Source organism: Bactrocera dorsalis, chromosome 2 (assembly GCF_023373825.1).
Source record: "Bactrocera dorsalis isolate Fly_Bdor chromosome 2, ASM2337382v1, whole genome shotgun sequence".
Classification (NCBI taxonomy): domain Eukaryota; kingdom Metazoa; phylum Arthropoda; class Insecta; order Diptera; family Tephritidae; genus Bactrocera; species Bactrocera dorsalis.
The window spans coordinates 4,315,499-4,331,221 of record NC_064304.1 but is presented as its reverse complement, the minus strand read 5'-3'; the positions used below and the strand labels follow the sequence as shown (position 1 = coordinate 4,331,221).

General features: G+C 38.3%; 4 protein-coding genes across 5 annotated transcripts in view; 1 reads left to right on the top strand and 3 right to left on the bottom strand.

Moving 5' to 3' along the window:
- Positions 1–1,195, bottom strand: part of LOC105225826 (suppressor of lurcher protein 1) — a 44,628-nt gene extending 43,433 nt beyond the window's left edge. The window contains exons 1-2 of the mRNA XM_029550045.2: positions 822–1,195; positions 541–709 (exon numbers count right to left, since the gene is read on the bottom strand). Coding sequence (XP_029405905.2) covers positions 541–709; positions 822–933 — 281 coding nt within the window. The 5' untranslated portion in view covers positions 934–1,195. The remainder of the gene's footprint in view (positions 1–540; positions 710–821) is intronic.
- LOC125776420 (glutathione S-transferase D1-like) overlaps positions 1–15,723 on the top strand; it is a 111,069-nt gene that overhangs the window by 72,594 nt on the left and 22,752 nt on the right. The window lies entirely within an intron of this gene.
- Positions 4,081–6,389, bottom strand: LOC105225821 (glutathione S-transferase D7). 2 transcript variants are annotated; one of them, XM_011204456.4, is made up of 5 exons: positions 6,201–6,389; positions 5,253–5,465; positions 5,036–5,177; positions 4,519–4,770; positions 4,081–4,456 (listed from the first exon to the last, which is right to left on the bottom strand). In XM_011204456.4, the coding sequence occupies exons 2-5, from the start codon at positions 5,450–5,452 to the stop codon at positions 4,391–4,393; spliced, it is 660 nt and encodes a 219-aa protein (XP_011202758.2). In that variant the 5' UTR covers positions 5,453–5,465; positions 6,201–6,389; the 3' UTR covers positions 4,081–4,390. The 2 variants fall into 2 exon arrangements, with proteins under 2 accessions (XP_011202758.2, XP_049304144.1); XM_049448187.1 differs by lacking the exon at positions 6,201–6,389 and having other exon boundaries at positions 5,253–5,639.
- On the bottom strand, positions 7,784–12,671 carry LOC105225819 (kelch-like protein 40b). Its single transcript, XM_049448185.1, has 8 exons — positions 12,518–12,671; positions 10,429–10,631; positions 9,979–10,336; positions 9,497–9,868; positions 8,903–9,219; positions 8,579–8,780; positions 8,409–8,510; positions 7,784–8,340 (listed from the first exon to the last, which is right to left on the bottom strand). Exons 1-7 carry the CDS (start codon positions 12,551–12,553, stop codon positions 8,469–8,471), a joined length of 1,530 nt encoding a protein of 509 aa, XP_049304142.1. The 5' UTR covers positions 12,554–12,671; the 3' UTR covers positions 7,784–8,340; positions 8,409–8,468.

Below are 15,723 nucleotides of genomic sequence, written 5' to 3'. Positions count from 1 at the left end.
TAGTTCACCATGTGTGCGAATAATTAAATATTTTGCGTTTTATTTACAATTTCCGGGCATTTTTGTGTCACAAAATATATGATTTAGGTACTACGAATATGTCTAAAAAACAAAAACTAACTATTTTCATTTTGGTTCAGATTTCTGACTGGGATGCACGACAGAGAAATCACTATTTATTGACTAACCACCTTGCCGATGACAAAATTCAAGCGGTACTCACTTAATTTCTTCACATATGCAAATCTTTCGAGTAAACACGAAGACACATGTTGCACACATCACAATTTCACCTGCTGCACGACATCGACACAAAATTTTGATTTCTTTCGACATTTTATGTTTCCGTAAACACAATTTCGTAAGCGAATTATGGCGCGCAAAAACTTTGTACACACTTGGAAATAAAGGAGAGGATAGAATATTTTGGTTTGCAAAGTAAAACCTGTAACGCACTGCATGCCCGCTAACTTATTTGACAGTTAAAGAACACGACTTCGGCGTTGCATGTGGACTCACATAGTTACGCGCTAGACTTACCCGGCGGCCAGTTGCAGCGTCTGGAAGCGCAGGGCGACCAACTCGTCATTGCCGCCCGCGATGAAGATCAAGTAACAGTCATTCTTGGCGCCACGCAAAGTGCTTCCGTTAATGGCGATGTTGCCCCAACTGGTTGCATTGCGCTCGCTGGCATACATACACGAGCACTCTGCGTTAAGTAGCATTCAACAATGAAAAGAAAGAACAGAGTTCCACAAGCATGTTAATTAATGCTATTGCTTCGTGGGCCAAGTAAAGGACCATTGATGCGGCACACCAACCTAACCATAATTCTTTCTGCAACAATGCTGCAATCCCCTGACAAATGTGTGCGCAGAGGAGGGCCAACAGCAACGCGTGCCGCACAAATCTCCCAGTCGTTGTAGGCGGCATCCGGCACAGCTTGCGGAAGGTCACGTACGCAGCAAATGCAATGGAGTGTTGGCAAAAATTTGCGCTGCAAACTAGCAAGAGGTGTTCAAGTACGCGTTCACACGGCACTCGCACACTGCGTCGGTCACGTGTTTAGCTCTAACCGGTTACGTGCCGCGTTAGCGACGATAGGTGCACACGCACTGACTTGTTAACTTTTGTTTGTTGCGGAGCGAAAAGCGCGCGAAAGGTGGACCACACGTGCTAATAGCCGAGAGGAGACTGCGAGTGTGGCCAACTGGAGCCCAACGCCGATGCTGCCTGCGATATGAAGCCGTGTTGTCGAAGTGGCTTGCGGCATGAGCGGAAAAATTTCCATGGTCCATTTCTACTACGAGTATTCTATTCTTATCCCGTTGACAGCTTTCACGGCAACTTCGGTTTCAGCTTCAGCGACGCCGATGGCCGAGAAACAGTTTAAAGCTAGTGATTGTAGTACCTCCTGCTTGGTTTGTGCACATTGGCGCTTGGGTGTGCGGTGTTATCGTTTGCCCAAAACGGAAACGACAACTCTGCCGCCTGTACCCCACTGCTGTCCATTGACCAGACAGCTTGTGGCAGGTATACAAACAGCTACATATATACATATATAGTATGTTGCATGTGCCACATGTGAGCTTTGTGTAGAAATGCTTGAGCAACGTGTGGCGTTGTCAACTTTCGAACATGTGGAGGAACGGGTGGTTTATTAAAAATAGCTCCACTTCGTGGTGTTACTTCTGTACAAACCTAAATGAGCTGTGAAAATTACCTAGTTACATATGTATACAGTGTTGTTGCTGATGCTTGTAACCTAATTTAGTTTTTTATGAAAGGAAGATATGAAGGAATATCATCTGTATCGCCAACAATCGCAAAAACAATTAAGTTGATAAGTGGCGTGTTAAAAAGAAGATACAGAAACACAAACATACAAATATATTCGTTTATTATACACTAGAGATCACATGACTAACCACGGTATTAACTAAATTAATTCGATAATTCAATTCGATTAATCTCCACTTTTTGCCAGTTGGCGCCAGTCTTGTTAAGAATCATCTACATTTTAGTTGGAGATTTTTTCTAATCAATGACGGTGACAGGCATTCGAACACTTAGATGTGCACTTAGTGCGAGAGCCTAAAAATAGGCGATCTTTTGGAATAAAAAAAAACCTGGAGGAAAAAAATTGAAAACCCGACCCTGTAGTTCCAGTTCCCTCTTTTAACGACTTCGATCGAAAAGAATCAAAAATTGACAAAATGAACATGTTGAACTTTATCCAAAATGTTGGTCGTTTTTAAGACCATGCATTCCTTCTTCTTCTTTCTTCTAGCCGAGTTTTCGCTATTTGGCGCCAATTCGAGTTACCAAGTGCAGCCACGTCCTCCACATGGTCCTTCCAACGGGCCTCCTCCATGCCCTCCATGGCTCGTGAATTAGCCAGTGTAGCTGCTGAAAACTCGGAAAGCCGACTCATTCAATTTTGTCATTGTTCACGTCTCTGCACCATATAGCAGCACGAGGATGATCAGTGACTTGTTTAAATTGGTCTTTGTTCGTCGAGAGAGGACTTTACTTCTCAATTGCCTACTCAGTCCGAAGTATCACCCATTGGCAAGAGTATTTCTGTGTTGAGTTTCGAGGCTGACGTTGTTGTTGGTGTTATTGCTGGTTCCAAGATAGTCGAAATTATCTAAGGCTTCGAAGTTATGACTGTCAACAGTGACGTGGGTGCCAACTCGCGAGTGTGACGACTGTTTGCTTGACGACAGCATATATTTCGTCTTGTGGTCATTCACAACCAGACCCATACGCTTCGCTTCTTTGTCCAGTCTGGAGAAATTAACGGCTCGTTTTTTGAGTCCAATGATATGAATATCACCGGCGAACACCAGCAGCTGTACACTCTTATAGAAGATAGTACCTTGTCTCTGTGGCTCGAGCTATTTTTTCTAGCAGTTGATTGAAGAAGTCGCACGAAAGAGAGTTGTCTTGTCTGAAACCTTGATTGGTGTCGAATGTCTCCTAGAGGTTCTTCCCGATCCTAACAAAGCTTTTGGTGTTCCTCAGCGTCAGTTTACACAGCTGTATTAGTTTTGCGGGGATACCAACACACCTTTCTTGTCGTGAAAAGCAGCTTTGAAATCGTAGAAGAGGTGGTGTGTGTCGATCCTTCTTTCATGACTCTTTTTCCAGAGCTTGGCGCATAGTGAATATCTAATCAGTTGTTGATTTTCCAAGCCTAAAGCCAATTGATAAGGTCCAATGGTCGGGCATACTTTCATCCGATCATATCTTGCAAAGAAGCTCTTGCATGCACCTTGCCAGTTCTTCCTATTTGAATAGTTTGACCGGCAATCCATCGGCCCCGACACTTTGTTGTTATTCAGACGTGTAATAGATTTTCGAACTTTTGTAGAAATTTTTTTTTCTCTCGAGCATGCTCTAGAAAGAGACGCTTTTCTGATAGAAACTACTATTTTAACTAGTTCTAATGTTTTACATTTAATGATTCATTTGAGAATTAATACCTAAAGGAATATTATAGAGAGCAACTTTTTTAAAAGTGCAGCTATTGTATACATATAAACATAGAAAATTCTATTTTTGTACGAACTCCTTTACTTCCCCGCACCTTTAATTAAAAAAACTACAAAATCAACTGTAGTGTATAACTTAGAATGATTTTGATACTATTAACACACACTTACCCATTCACAAATATGTTGCCTGCTTGTGTTCCTGGTTTTCTCGACAACACAAACACATTGAGGGTGGGTGCCACCCTTTTAAGCCAGGTACATTTATTTTTAGCCGTCAGCTGTGGCAGTAATTTTTCGGAAACACTTTCGTTTACTGAAACGCTTTCACATATATATGTATTAAGCGTTAATTAAATTTCCACTGACAACACAATAAAAATTTCATAGAAAGCGGTCAATTGATTTGTGTCACCCGAGGCCGATAAATATTAGGGATTATTACTGAAAATGATTTCGGTCTATTGATTGTTTAAGTTCGTCGACTTTAACTCACCTTATACTTTTTGTACTTGTATATGTATGTATGTCATGTTTTCCATAGTCCAACTCCGTTTCAATTTCAAGGATTACACGCAACGACTTTGCTTTGTGCTATTTACTACAAGAGTGCCTTTTATTTCTACTACAAAGTTCAAAATTCGGTTCAAACTACTACATTAGAACTACAAGAAACAAGAGAAATAGGGCAATTTTTGCTTTCATAGTAAAAAAGAATGTTGTTGCTTTCATTGAGGAAACTCTGTTGTAAATCCACTTGCAAATATTTCCTTAACTTCTCTATATACATATATATAAATTACTTTCGAAACCTTTTGTTACTGTGAAAGCAAGAATGTACCCCACACTTCATATTAGTTGACAATGACCAAATGTTTTTATCGACTTTCAAGTTATGGGATCTCGGTTTTTGCACGAAACATATCGGCCAATATAGTTGCTTTGCTGGCATTCAGTTCCTAGTTAGGAAGAGTACAAAAACTTAATAATAAAACAAGAATTGTCATGTGCTCTGATTTACCTCATAGTCGTACGGCGCCATGTGGTCCTTGCAGCGTTGCAACCAATGTTTGACACGATTGTAGGCGTTCACGTCGAAGCCAAAAGCTTCACATTGTGAAACGGTAACCAACAGCGTGAGATCGGCAATCGTAAAGTGATCGGCGGCGGCGAATTCGTGACCCTTCAAAGTGCTATTGAACCAATCGAAAGCTTCGGCTAAACGAGCTTTCTTCGATTCATCTAAAGGCGCGCTCCAGAGTGCAGTTGGTATCTGGAAATTGCATATGTGATTACTTACAAGCAGTGAGTTGGTTTTGAGTGGAACAAGTACATAAAACTAGTAAATACAACAAAAAAGTTTACCCGCGCTGCCTTCAAAACTTTTGCTTCCTTTCTCCTTGATTCCTTAAATTAATCAAGCGCGCTTACGATTTTAGACTGACCTAATACCATCCTACTACCACAATATATTGGGTAGTCGAAAAGACTTTTTCTTTCGTCTTTTCGTCTACCCAATATGTTAGGTGCATACTCACATAGTAGTCATACATCCGCGCATACAGGGTGCCCAAATCAAACTGAATTCGCTGATCGACCATAGCACGCACACGCACATCTTTCGGGTAGAGTGTGTCATCCTTTCCATAAGCTGCCGCCAAATATTGTAAAATCGCGCGACTATACATTAAAAAAAACAACAAAAACAAACAAACGTTATTTAGCACACTTTTGTATGGAATTTATTTCCCTCACCTTTCCCACAACACCAGACCGTCATCATTGATGGTTGGTATACAGTGTTGCGGATTCAATTGCAGAAACTCTGGCTTCAACTGATCACCGGCCAAGACATTGATGAGCTTCAAATCGAAATCGATGCCCAGCATTTTGCCCAGCAACAAAACCGCGCGACATGGCGGACTCGGCGGTAGATAGTAGAGTGTCACAGACATCTTGGCGCCACCTCTGCTCAAAACACAATAAACAAATTCTTTAACAATGTGCGATGTCTCGTCGAGCATTGTGCAAATGTGAAGTGAAGGATTTCAAAATGTCTGCCTGCGCAATAGCACTACAAATGGACTCCTCATTGCCAATGCTTGCGAACCGCTGTTGTTGTTCCGAGCGACTAATTGTTAGCTGTTAGGCCTCTTGTGGTAAGTGCAGGCGCATCAATTATTAATTACAACAACCATACTGGTCAATAGTTATAACGGCAATTGATTTGAATGCGATTCATAATTAAACGGCATTACGAGCAGCACTTAACTGCACTTTTTCCCACAAAGTTGGCCTATGTGGAGGCGTGTCTGTATGTTAATATGTGCTTGGTACAAGGACCCAAGCATTAAAAGATAATCAGCACAAATGCAAGGTTTATGTGTACAAAGAGAGCTCGTATGTATGTTTGATGAAAGGTGTGTGGTTGCGTAGTCAATTGTCGTCTGTCCACAAAATGTCATCGAAACAAATAAAAGTTCGTTCGTTCGCACACTCGTAACATTATCGCATTCACTAAAATATTTGCACTGCAAAGCGAGTCTAAACACTCCATAAAAAGTAAAAATTTGACCGCACGCACGAAAACCTAGCTTCATGATTGAGAATATTGACTTTTCGCTGATTTCCTCTTCAGAGAATAGCAAAGTTCGCTATGAAATTGTTTTCAAATCCTTCAAAATATCGCTATATTCCACTCACCTCAATTGTTGTACAATATTGTGTGGCACAACGGCGACCGTATCGATGCAATTACCCAGCGTGAAGTGTCCAATCGCGATGTGTCGACTGCACGCGTCCTTTTAGTGTGATTGCCCTTTGTGTTTAAGTAGAGTTGGCGCTTTTTCGGCTCTATAATATTTTGATGACTATTAGGTGCGGTAATTGGTCTTAAACACCAATGTCTATTACTGGAAAATTCTTTAGCAACAAATGACATAATTAATGCCTGCCGCCTGCGTTCTTTCCCAAAAACAGTAACAGTAACAGCTTTGACGTAGGCTCGAGGGGCTTTTGTTTGGCGAAACGATTTGTTAAGCTGTTTCCGTTTCGCTTTGGACAACCGTTGCTTGGCGACCTTGTCGTCAATGTGAATTTGTTTATTCGTTTTACAGACGCGAAGACAGAATGCTTTCGATTCGATTTTATTAACTTAATACACACTAATAATACACTAATGCTAATAATTTATTTATGACTTATCGAAACCTACTAAGTTTACAAAGCCATAAAGTATGAGAACTTGACCTTTTGTATCACCTGACTTATGGGAACTTACTAGAATAACATCTGTCTTTAAGCAGGCTGGTACCCGATTATCTACACTACTGTACCCTGAAGAGAGTATATTAAGTTTGCACATATTGTGAAATACCCAGAAAGAGACGTCGGAGACCACACAAAGTACATATTGTATAAACAGGGTTTGTCCGCAAAGTAATAGGACTGATTTTCTTCCACTGCGACTGTACTTCGGAGCGTGCGCTCACCGACTGGATTCGGTAGAGTGCGTTCTTAGGCAATAAACGAGCGGCTGGTCGGTTGCCTCCGAGCACCTGGATAGTCAGCACAAACATTTTCGCACGACGTTCTTCTGTGGGTAGTGCAAGCCGAAAAATGCAACCTTCGTCAGAGCAGAGGTACGGGATTAAAATCTGTGTGAAACTCGGTAAATCTACGACAGACACGTTTGATATGATCAAGCAGGCTTACCCAGACGTTTATTTAGCAAGAGGTGGTATGTTTGGGTAGCACCAGGCTTTTTGGAGGGCCGGGTAGAGGTCGCTGATGGAGACCGTGCTGGGAGACCTGCGACTTCGACAAACACTGACAATGTGACTCGTGTGCGCAAAGTTTTGAACTCAAACTGACTAAGTATTCGTTTAATTGCTCAGATATTAAATTTATCAAAATCTGTGGTCCATGACATTGTGACGGAGCACTTGAACATATATAAGATGTGCGCGAAGATGGTCCCAAAAGTGCTCGAAACACTTTTCATAAGCACGTTTTGGGAGGCACTCAGCTCCTTCAGCGTATTTTGTTTTATCTCTTCGATCGACTGAAAATTAGTTCCATTCCGATGATTGTTGACTTGTTTGCATGCCAGACACATACTCCCAAGCCTCATCGGCACTTGTAATGCTCTCCATGGTATGGTTTCATATGAAAAACTTATTGTGCAAAATCCTCTCATTTATTTCAAACAAAAATTTGTTACGGAAAGACTACTAACACTTCTTGATCTCGAAACTAAGTTTTGGTTAAAAAATCAAACAAATAAATTTATTTAAAACTATCATTTTTCAGTTTCTTAATTTATTAAAGTAAAAAATTCTGGTAAATCTAAAGAAAGTATGGAACGTATTTGTTCTATTTAATAAATAAAGTTCCACATTTGGCAGTTTAGGTACAGTAGGCCAGTGTTTCAATTCATCGTCCTCTTTCTCTTCGCTAATTTATTTGTTTTTCCTTAACTTTCTTCCCTTTTTTTCTTCATTGCTTTGTTTTCGTTATTTCTCTCTTCCATTTCCTTCTTTTCTTTATTTTTCTATAGCTATTTTAATTTCGTTAATTCCTTTTCCTTCATTTCTTCTTTTTCGTAAATTTATCTTATTTCCCGTGCTTTTGCCTCTTCCGCCAAAAACGTGGTTGAGACTGTAAAACTGTAATATATACCAGCTTTAGGCAGTGCTTTAGCCTCAGACCATTTATCCTCCTTCATATCGTAAACTGACACGTTATTTGTGTAAATCGATTTGGAACCGCCGCCAACGGCCCAAAGTTGTTGGTCTATAAAAATGCAACCCAAGCCCCAACGGCCATTCGTCAAAGAGCAAACCTGTTAATAATAGCAATGTTTGAGATGTTCTCGTCGAAATATTCGAAAAAAAAATAAAAATAATTTACCTTAGTCCATTTGTCGGTCTGAACATCGTAGCGTTCTACGATCGTATTTTGGTTTGGAGTTCAACCACCTACTACATAAATGTGCCGATTGTGTACAGTCACCTATAATATGTAGAGGCAATGGAGTTAGCAATGCAAATACAAAATTTTCAATTTCACTCTTAACTTACACCAGGAAAATAGTGCTCTCGAAGTAAAGGTGCGCATGCGGTCCATTTATCCGTATTGGGATCATAGCTTTCAACAGCTTTAAAATCGCCTTCACCGCGACCGCCAATTAAGTAAATTTTACCATTTAAAGTCACCGCACGGGCGCCATAACGTGGCGTAATCAGTCCACATACTTCCTCCCAACCGTATCTTCTCCTATATCTAAAAGAAACAAAAAACCCTTAATATTCACTTCTTTTAAAGTAAAAAATTTCAACATTATTGGTTCGAAAATTGCATACCGAAACTGAGGAAAAAAGCAGTATAACTACAATTGTACTTACACTTCCACCGATTGTGAGACTTGGTCCAGATTCGCCATTCCACCCATCACATAGATTTTCTCATCCAATTCTGTAACACTGGACCAGTATCGGGCTTTATGCATGTCGGGTAAACGTTTCCACGTTTTCGTGTTCAAATTCCATCTATTCACGTTCTTTATCGCTTCGTGGTCTATTTTACCTCCAATGAAATATAAATCATCTTCCACAAGAATTGTTTCGAAATTCAAAGCGTTTATTGTAATTTTATCCCATTGCAGCCAGGTATCTTTTCGCTTGTTGAAGCGATATATGTAACCGTGATTTGAGTCCTCACACTGTGGGAAATTTAAAATTAATTACATCATTTACGTAAATCCATTCGAAAAATTGGATTTGAAAGAAATCGTACAAATTAAACTTTTGAAGTTTCTAAAATTCAAAACTATTCGAATACTAAACTAAAATGATTAAAAAATTTACGGAATTTTGTCGCACAACTTAAGTCACGCCTTGCAGGCAATCTATCATACTGCAGTACCGGCAGAAATTTCACCTCAGTAATGCTACAAGAACTCCTGCCTGTCAATGTTAGTAATATTTACTGTTACTTACGTCCGTTCGTATGGCCATCAATGCTTTTGTTCTCCAATTACCACTCAGCCCTTCGCGGGGTTCAATGTATTTTAAATGTATCATTGTGCGCGACAAGGGTTCACATATCCACGACATAGCTTTATAGGCCAATGTCTCGCAACCAGGCAACGGTTTAACTCGTGTCAGCAAAAGCCTTACATCGAAGTTGGTAAGACGTAAGCAAGACATCAACTCTGGCAGCGATTCTCTGCGCTCAGGAACATTGTGGCTAAACCAACGCTCAACTGCGTCAAGGACATCCTCCTCACTGTTCACATTCAAATTATCACTTTGCACAAGCGCTTTCAATCTTTTTGCACTGAACTTAAGAAAAAAGTCGTCTCGAGATATCTATAGCAAAAAACAAGCATTAATTAAATTGGTATGGGTTATAGTTTTACAAGTTACAAATCAACCATCTTTCGTTTTAGGGAAGATTCTGTAATATGCCACATATTTACCTTATAGAAATTATTTATTTCGTATTCCTGTATTTTTTTCGCTAGCCGAAGACATTCAGTTTCATGCTCTAACTCATATAACCGTTTTATTGTAAATATTGATACGTTCTCCAAAAGAAAATCAACACAAAGCTCAACCATATCCTCCAACTGCATTATCATTGCACCTTTCAGTATCCTTTCCGCATTGTCCTCGGTTATTAGTGATGTGCCCGTATAGCAATATGCCACCAGCCGCTCGAAGGTGTCACTATCAATATCGTCTATCTCGATAACGGGTTTATTGTTTTCCTCATTTAAGAAGAGATTTCTAAAGTACGGACTTGCCGCTGTCAAAATCAAGCGGTGCGCAGGAACTCTGTTGAAATTCAAATGAAAATACGTTTAATTAATATACTCGTAGTACTTTTTGAAAAACTTATGCACATATGTATATTCAATGCGACTTACAAAAGTGTTGGATTGGACAATTTGAATGTTACATCGATAAGATGTTGAGCGTCATAGCACTGCCAAACGTTGATGATCAATCTTGAGACGTGGAGCAGGGTTTTGTTGGATCCTCTTGCTGAAAGTATCTGAGGACCACCGTTTAATATTTTTACTTTTTTATCTCTTCCTTCCTTCCTGTCTTTCACCGAACTTAACAGGAACTGAAATAATAAAAATAAAAAATAAAAACAATTAAATAGATACATTGTAACGATGGAACCGTGAAGTAAACGTTTGCTGTTTAAGAATTATAATGGATGTTTATGACCCTGAAGTAAAGTCAGATAACTCAAAGACTCGTTCCACACATTTCACTTTATTGTTAAAATATTTATTGTTTTGGAAATATAGAAAAATGTGGTAGTAAATGAAACCCTCTACAACTGTTCTAAAAATAAATTTATCGCGATGTAATAATAAGCAACTTTTCGAATGTGAACTTTCACTTTTGCAACTCACTTTACTTGCAACGTGCAACTGTCCCTTCAATCACTTTACGAAATTAAGCTTTTTAAAAGTATTTTACTTTTCCCCAAGAGAGACCACTCTCCCATCATCAATGTTGTTAGCAAATATTCTCAGAGAACAAACGAATCTATGCTAGTTCACACAAAGAAGCTTTTTGTTGCCGAAACCAGTTGTTTGCGGTGAGGGAGACAACGGGCTTGGGTAACATGCTATGTGTTCTTGTTCGTAAGAGATCGCTGCGACGTAGTTCTGCATTTCTTTTCATTTCGAAATATACATACATATATGAAAGCGTTTCAATGGCGCTAGTTTTCAAAGAAACAAAGTCAACACGACGTATGTTCAGATATTTGCCTTTTATCATAGTATATACTACTGTGATTAAATTGAAAGGTCAATTTTGTCCATTTCATCTCCTTCAAAGTAATCCCCTCCCGCTGCAATACACTTTTGAAAACGAATCTTCCAGTCACCATTTGGAAAAAATCGCCGTCGTGTTGGCCATCAGAGCCTTCTTCGATGCATCTTTTATATCCTCAATTGAGTCAAAACGGTGTTCTCGGAGTGGTCATGTGAATTTGTTGAATAGCCAGAAGCTACCCGAACGTAAATCAGGCGAATGCGGTGGTTGCGGTCACGATATTAGTTGGAAATGTGGCGAGATTATCACGAATAACCAATGCAGTGAAAGGGCAAGCAGAAATTGAACGCAATGGTCAACGCCTAGAAAAAAGTTACCGCTAATTAGCAACAAAAGTTTCATCATCTGAACTCGAATTTAATATGACGTCACTGTTACAACTTTCTCTCTGAGAGCATTGAAAAGAAAAGCACATTTTTGTAAACAAAGCTGAAAAATCAAGTTCTGAGAGCGACAATACGAGTACAAACATACAAAGCCACCTCATCAGTGACATCAACGAACAGCTGATACTGTTATGTTCACGAAGCAACAACACACGTGTTCAACCCCTATATTCTTGTAATCCCATCAGAAAACTGCATTTTTATCAATGAGAGATACACTCTGACGATAGAAATAAAAGTTAATAGAATTTTACCAAAAAAAATTCACACAATTTTTCTAGCGTCGAGGAAAAGAGCCTTTAAGGATAAGCTGATGACCTCTCTTTAAAAACATTATATCATTCGGTAGGGAATTATGTACGCATGTGTGTATATATGTATGTATAGCAAGCCATTTTGTAAGAGATTATTTTCGTTTATTCGCTGTCAGATCGCCAAGTTATTTTGTTAATGGTGTTATTAAGAGCAGCAACAATTTTTTTTTAATTTTTGTTCTTCGCATTTTGAAATTTAAGCAAGAAAACAGAACAAACAGTTCTCTGGAACAAATTAACAGCACAACTGCATAACACTCAGCAAATTTCTAAATTTTTTCGTAAACAAATGCGTCGGTAAATGCAGGTACGCGATCTTCGTGTGTGGATATTTCTCTTTGTTGATAGGTTTCCAACTTTTGCAATATCGTTTTGACCATTTTTCTCACTTCACTAATTCTTAAATTATGACACAATAATTTAGCTATAATTAATTAACTGTTATATGTATTATGTACCGGGTTTGGTGGGTTATCTGTACTGGGCTTCCACATCACTTTATATTTTTATATACAACTAAGCACAAAACAACGGTGACACTGCAAGACAAAAACACAACCTAATACGTTTGATATTGGACAAATACTGTTTTACGTTGCAATGCCACTCTGGTGAATGCACTTAAGCTAGACGCGCATCAGGGTTGCCGCAAAACCAAAACATTTTTGTAGGGTTTGAAAAGGACTAAAGGAGTAATTTATTTGAGGCACGTGGTTGATATTTACACACAAACAGTTCGATGGACGCTTTTGAGTACGATAATGCTTTTTTTTAAGTGCGGTCATATATAAAGATTTCAATGTGAAGCCAAGTAATTGCCATCCCTAAATAAAAGCGTCCCTAAATTACTGTCAAAAATTCCTCTTGCTCATACCTAAATAAATGCGTTGGCAACACTGAGCGTGCAAAATTCGATTTTGATAGCACGTTACGAAGTAAAATTGGCTGCAAAAAGGAAAGAAATTGTATTATTAATAATTTTTTTTTATTATTTATAAATTCATTAAATTTGCATCAATTTTTTTGTTTACTAATTTTAGAATTTAAGCAAGAGTTTGACATTTGTCATCTTTTTACACTTGCCAACCAACAGTCGCCATTTGTTGGAGAGAAACACAGAAAGCAAAGCTTTCATTGTGTCATACGCTTTGTTTTCTGGGCTTCTTGTTTTGGTATGAACTGTCACGTAAAGCGATGAAAGTTGTATGTGAATGGACCTTAATACTTGTTCGGCGTCTTCAGAGAACCGCAAGATTGTAAGCATACAAGCAACTACATCAAGCCACTGATCCTTTTTCAGGAAAAAACATTTAAATTATTAATAATAATTAAAGTAAACCCAAATCTGCTCAATTTGGAGTTACTTAGAATGGCCTCAATAGAAAACCGTACAATTTTTGACTTCGATAAAAAAGTTATGTATTTTGAAAATAAAAATTGAGCTCCCCTCGTATATATATGTAAGTATGTGTAAAAATATTTAGCCATATGTAAGTATATGAACGCTCTCTACGAGAACAGAGAAACTGAGAAGAGATGCAGCTGAATGCATGCATGCTTTTCTTGAGAGTAGTTTAACGGTGACGTCACGACTGTGCATGTACGCTCTCTGAGCGAGCAAGAACGAAAAATGTAAGGCAGAAGTTGTTAGTAAACACAACTTAAATCAGATCAGGTTTGGGGTAAGGAAATATTTTGTTGTTGTAGGTCATACAATATTGTATATACAAAATTTACTTATGTACATATGTAAATATGTACATCTGTACGGTGCGTTGAAATATGAATTGTAGATGCATAGATATATGTATATACTTATATAAATGTGTATGTACATACAACACTTATTTAATAATCATAACCACGCAAAAGAATAAAAGAGCAAATATTTACAAACATACATGCTTACATACATATGTATGTATATATTAACACTGGTGACAAGTACACCACACCTTTGCGTACTCTACTTGCAACCAGCGATTACAAAGCAACTACCTGGGGAACATGTGTAGAGGACGTTAAATAAATATATGTAGTACGTCTGTATGTATGTATGTATATATAGATTTAGAGCAATAATAAAATATACATACATACATATGTATTCTTATCATATTCTATCATTCTTGCTGTCACGAAATAAACTCGTTTTCTAAGCAATCTGACAAGTATGGATATACATATTTGGATTACCTGAAACCCACTGGGTAGACTCTGAAATTGGCTATATAAATTGCATATTGTATAAAATCAATAATACTACATATATGCGGGGCTCTCAATGATAGGTTATACAGTATTGGCCAGTATTTTCAAAAGATGCACCAGGGAAGTGCTTGGGTTTTGGACAATAGCACTTTATGTACTTTTTATATTTAAAAGAAAGAGGAAACCTACAACTTTAAATTTTACATTTCTCCAAAATCGTATACTCTCTTTCAACACACTTGTGCCAACGTTTCTTCCAATTCTCGAAAAAGTTGTTAAAATCAATTTCTGGAATAGCCTTCAACGTTTAAACGTTTAATGTTTTCAATCGCAGCAAAAAGGTTTCCTCGGAGCGGTCGTTTTGAGTTTGCTGAATAGCCAGCAGTCACGCGGAGTTAATCAGGCGAATACGGTGGGTGTGGCGCGATATTGATTGAAAATTTGCCGAAAAACTCACGAAGAATCAATGCAGTATGCGACCTCGATTATTGAAGACAACTGTCAAGATAACCTTGATTTTTTACCTGCTTTGATGTAGGTTTTTCACTTCGGCTCACCTTTTCTACGATATTCGGTCGATAGATCGTGTGTTTCAGGGTTGAAAGTATAAATCCATGACTCATCGCTAGTAATAATGCGTTTCATAACATCTTGGTAGTCACAAAGCATTGTTTCACGGTCGTTAACGTGACTCTGTTTTTCGAAAAAATTGAGAAAAACCAATCATGTTTTCACTTTTCTTATGCCCAAACGATCTTTAAAAATGGTTTTCATTGATCCTTCCGATATTCCAACGATGCCAGTAACAGCGCTGACTGTTAATCGTCGATTCTCAAGCACCAACTCCTTTATTTTATTGACGTGCTGATCATCTGTTGATGTTGATGGCCGTCCTGGACGTGGTTCGACGTTAACAGGTTCTCGATCTCCTTTGAGTAATTGTTACCGACAAAAACACTTGCTCGCCACAAAAAATTATAAGCAAAGTCCTTTTCCAACATTCTGAACGTGTCGGCACCAGAAATTTGATTCCGCAGACAAAGTTTAACGGAATATCTTTGCTGAATAATTTCACTAATCGTAAAAATCGCCGAATGCACTTAATGTACTTCAGAAAGACAAGCGTATACTAAAAACTAATGATTATTTTGATATGACACAAAGGACGAAAGGATTATCGTCCGAAATTTAAATCAATAGCACAATTCTGTAAGCAGTCTCTAGTCACTATTTGAGACATTTTGAGGTAAAGTCTCAATTTATGACTAACTACCATTAACAACAAAGTCTCTGGTTTTTAGTCACAAAATATTGTCACAAATTTCTGACCTGATAGTTAGCAAGTCACAAAACTGAAATTAACTCTTGTTTGCCATTTTGAATATACTGAAAAGATATCGTCATAGATATTAATCGATTGTCTTTTTTAATATTTTGTAAGCAACTCAAACTC

Bases quoted from the DNA above. Each gene is read 5' to 3' on its own strand.
- LOC105225821 (XM_049448187.1), bottom strand. From the start codon at position 5,521: ATGCTCGACGAGACATCGCACATTGTTAAAGAATTTGTTTATTGTGTT. The intron at 5,178-5,252 runs GTGAGGGAAATA...TTTAATGTATAG, and splicing joins GGTCTGGTGTTGTGGGAAAG to TCGCGCGATTTTACAATATT. The intron at 4,457-4,518 runs GTAAATCAGAGC...CTTCCTAACTAG, and splicing joins TGGCGCCGTACGACTATGAG to GAACTGAATGCCAGCAAAGC.
- LOC105225819 (XM_049448185.1), bottom strand. From the start codon at position 12,553: ATGTGGAAGCCCAGTACAGATAACCCACCAAACCCG. The intron at 8,781-8,902 runs GTAAGTACAATT...TGTTTCTTTTAG, and splicing joins GTCTCACAATCGGTGGAAGT to ATATAGGAGAAGATACGGTT. The intron at 8,511-8,578 runs GTAAGTTAAGAG...TACATATTATAG, and splicing joins GAGAGCACTATTTTCCTGGT to GTGACTGTACACAATCGGCA.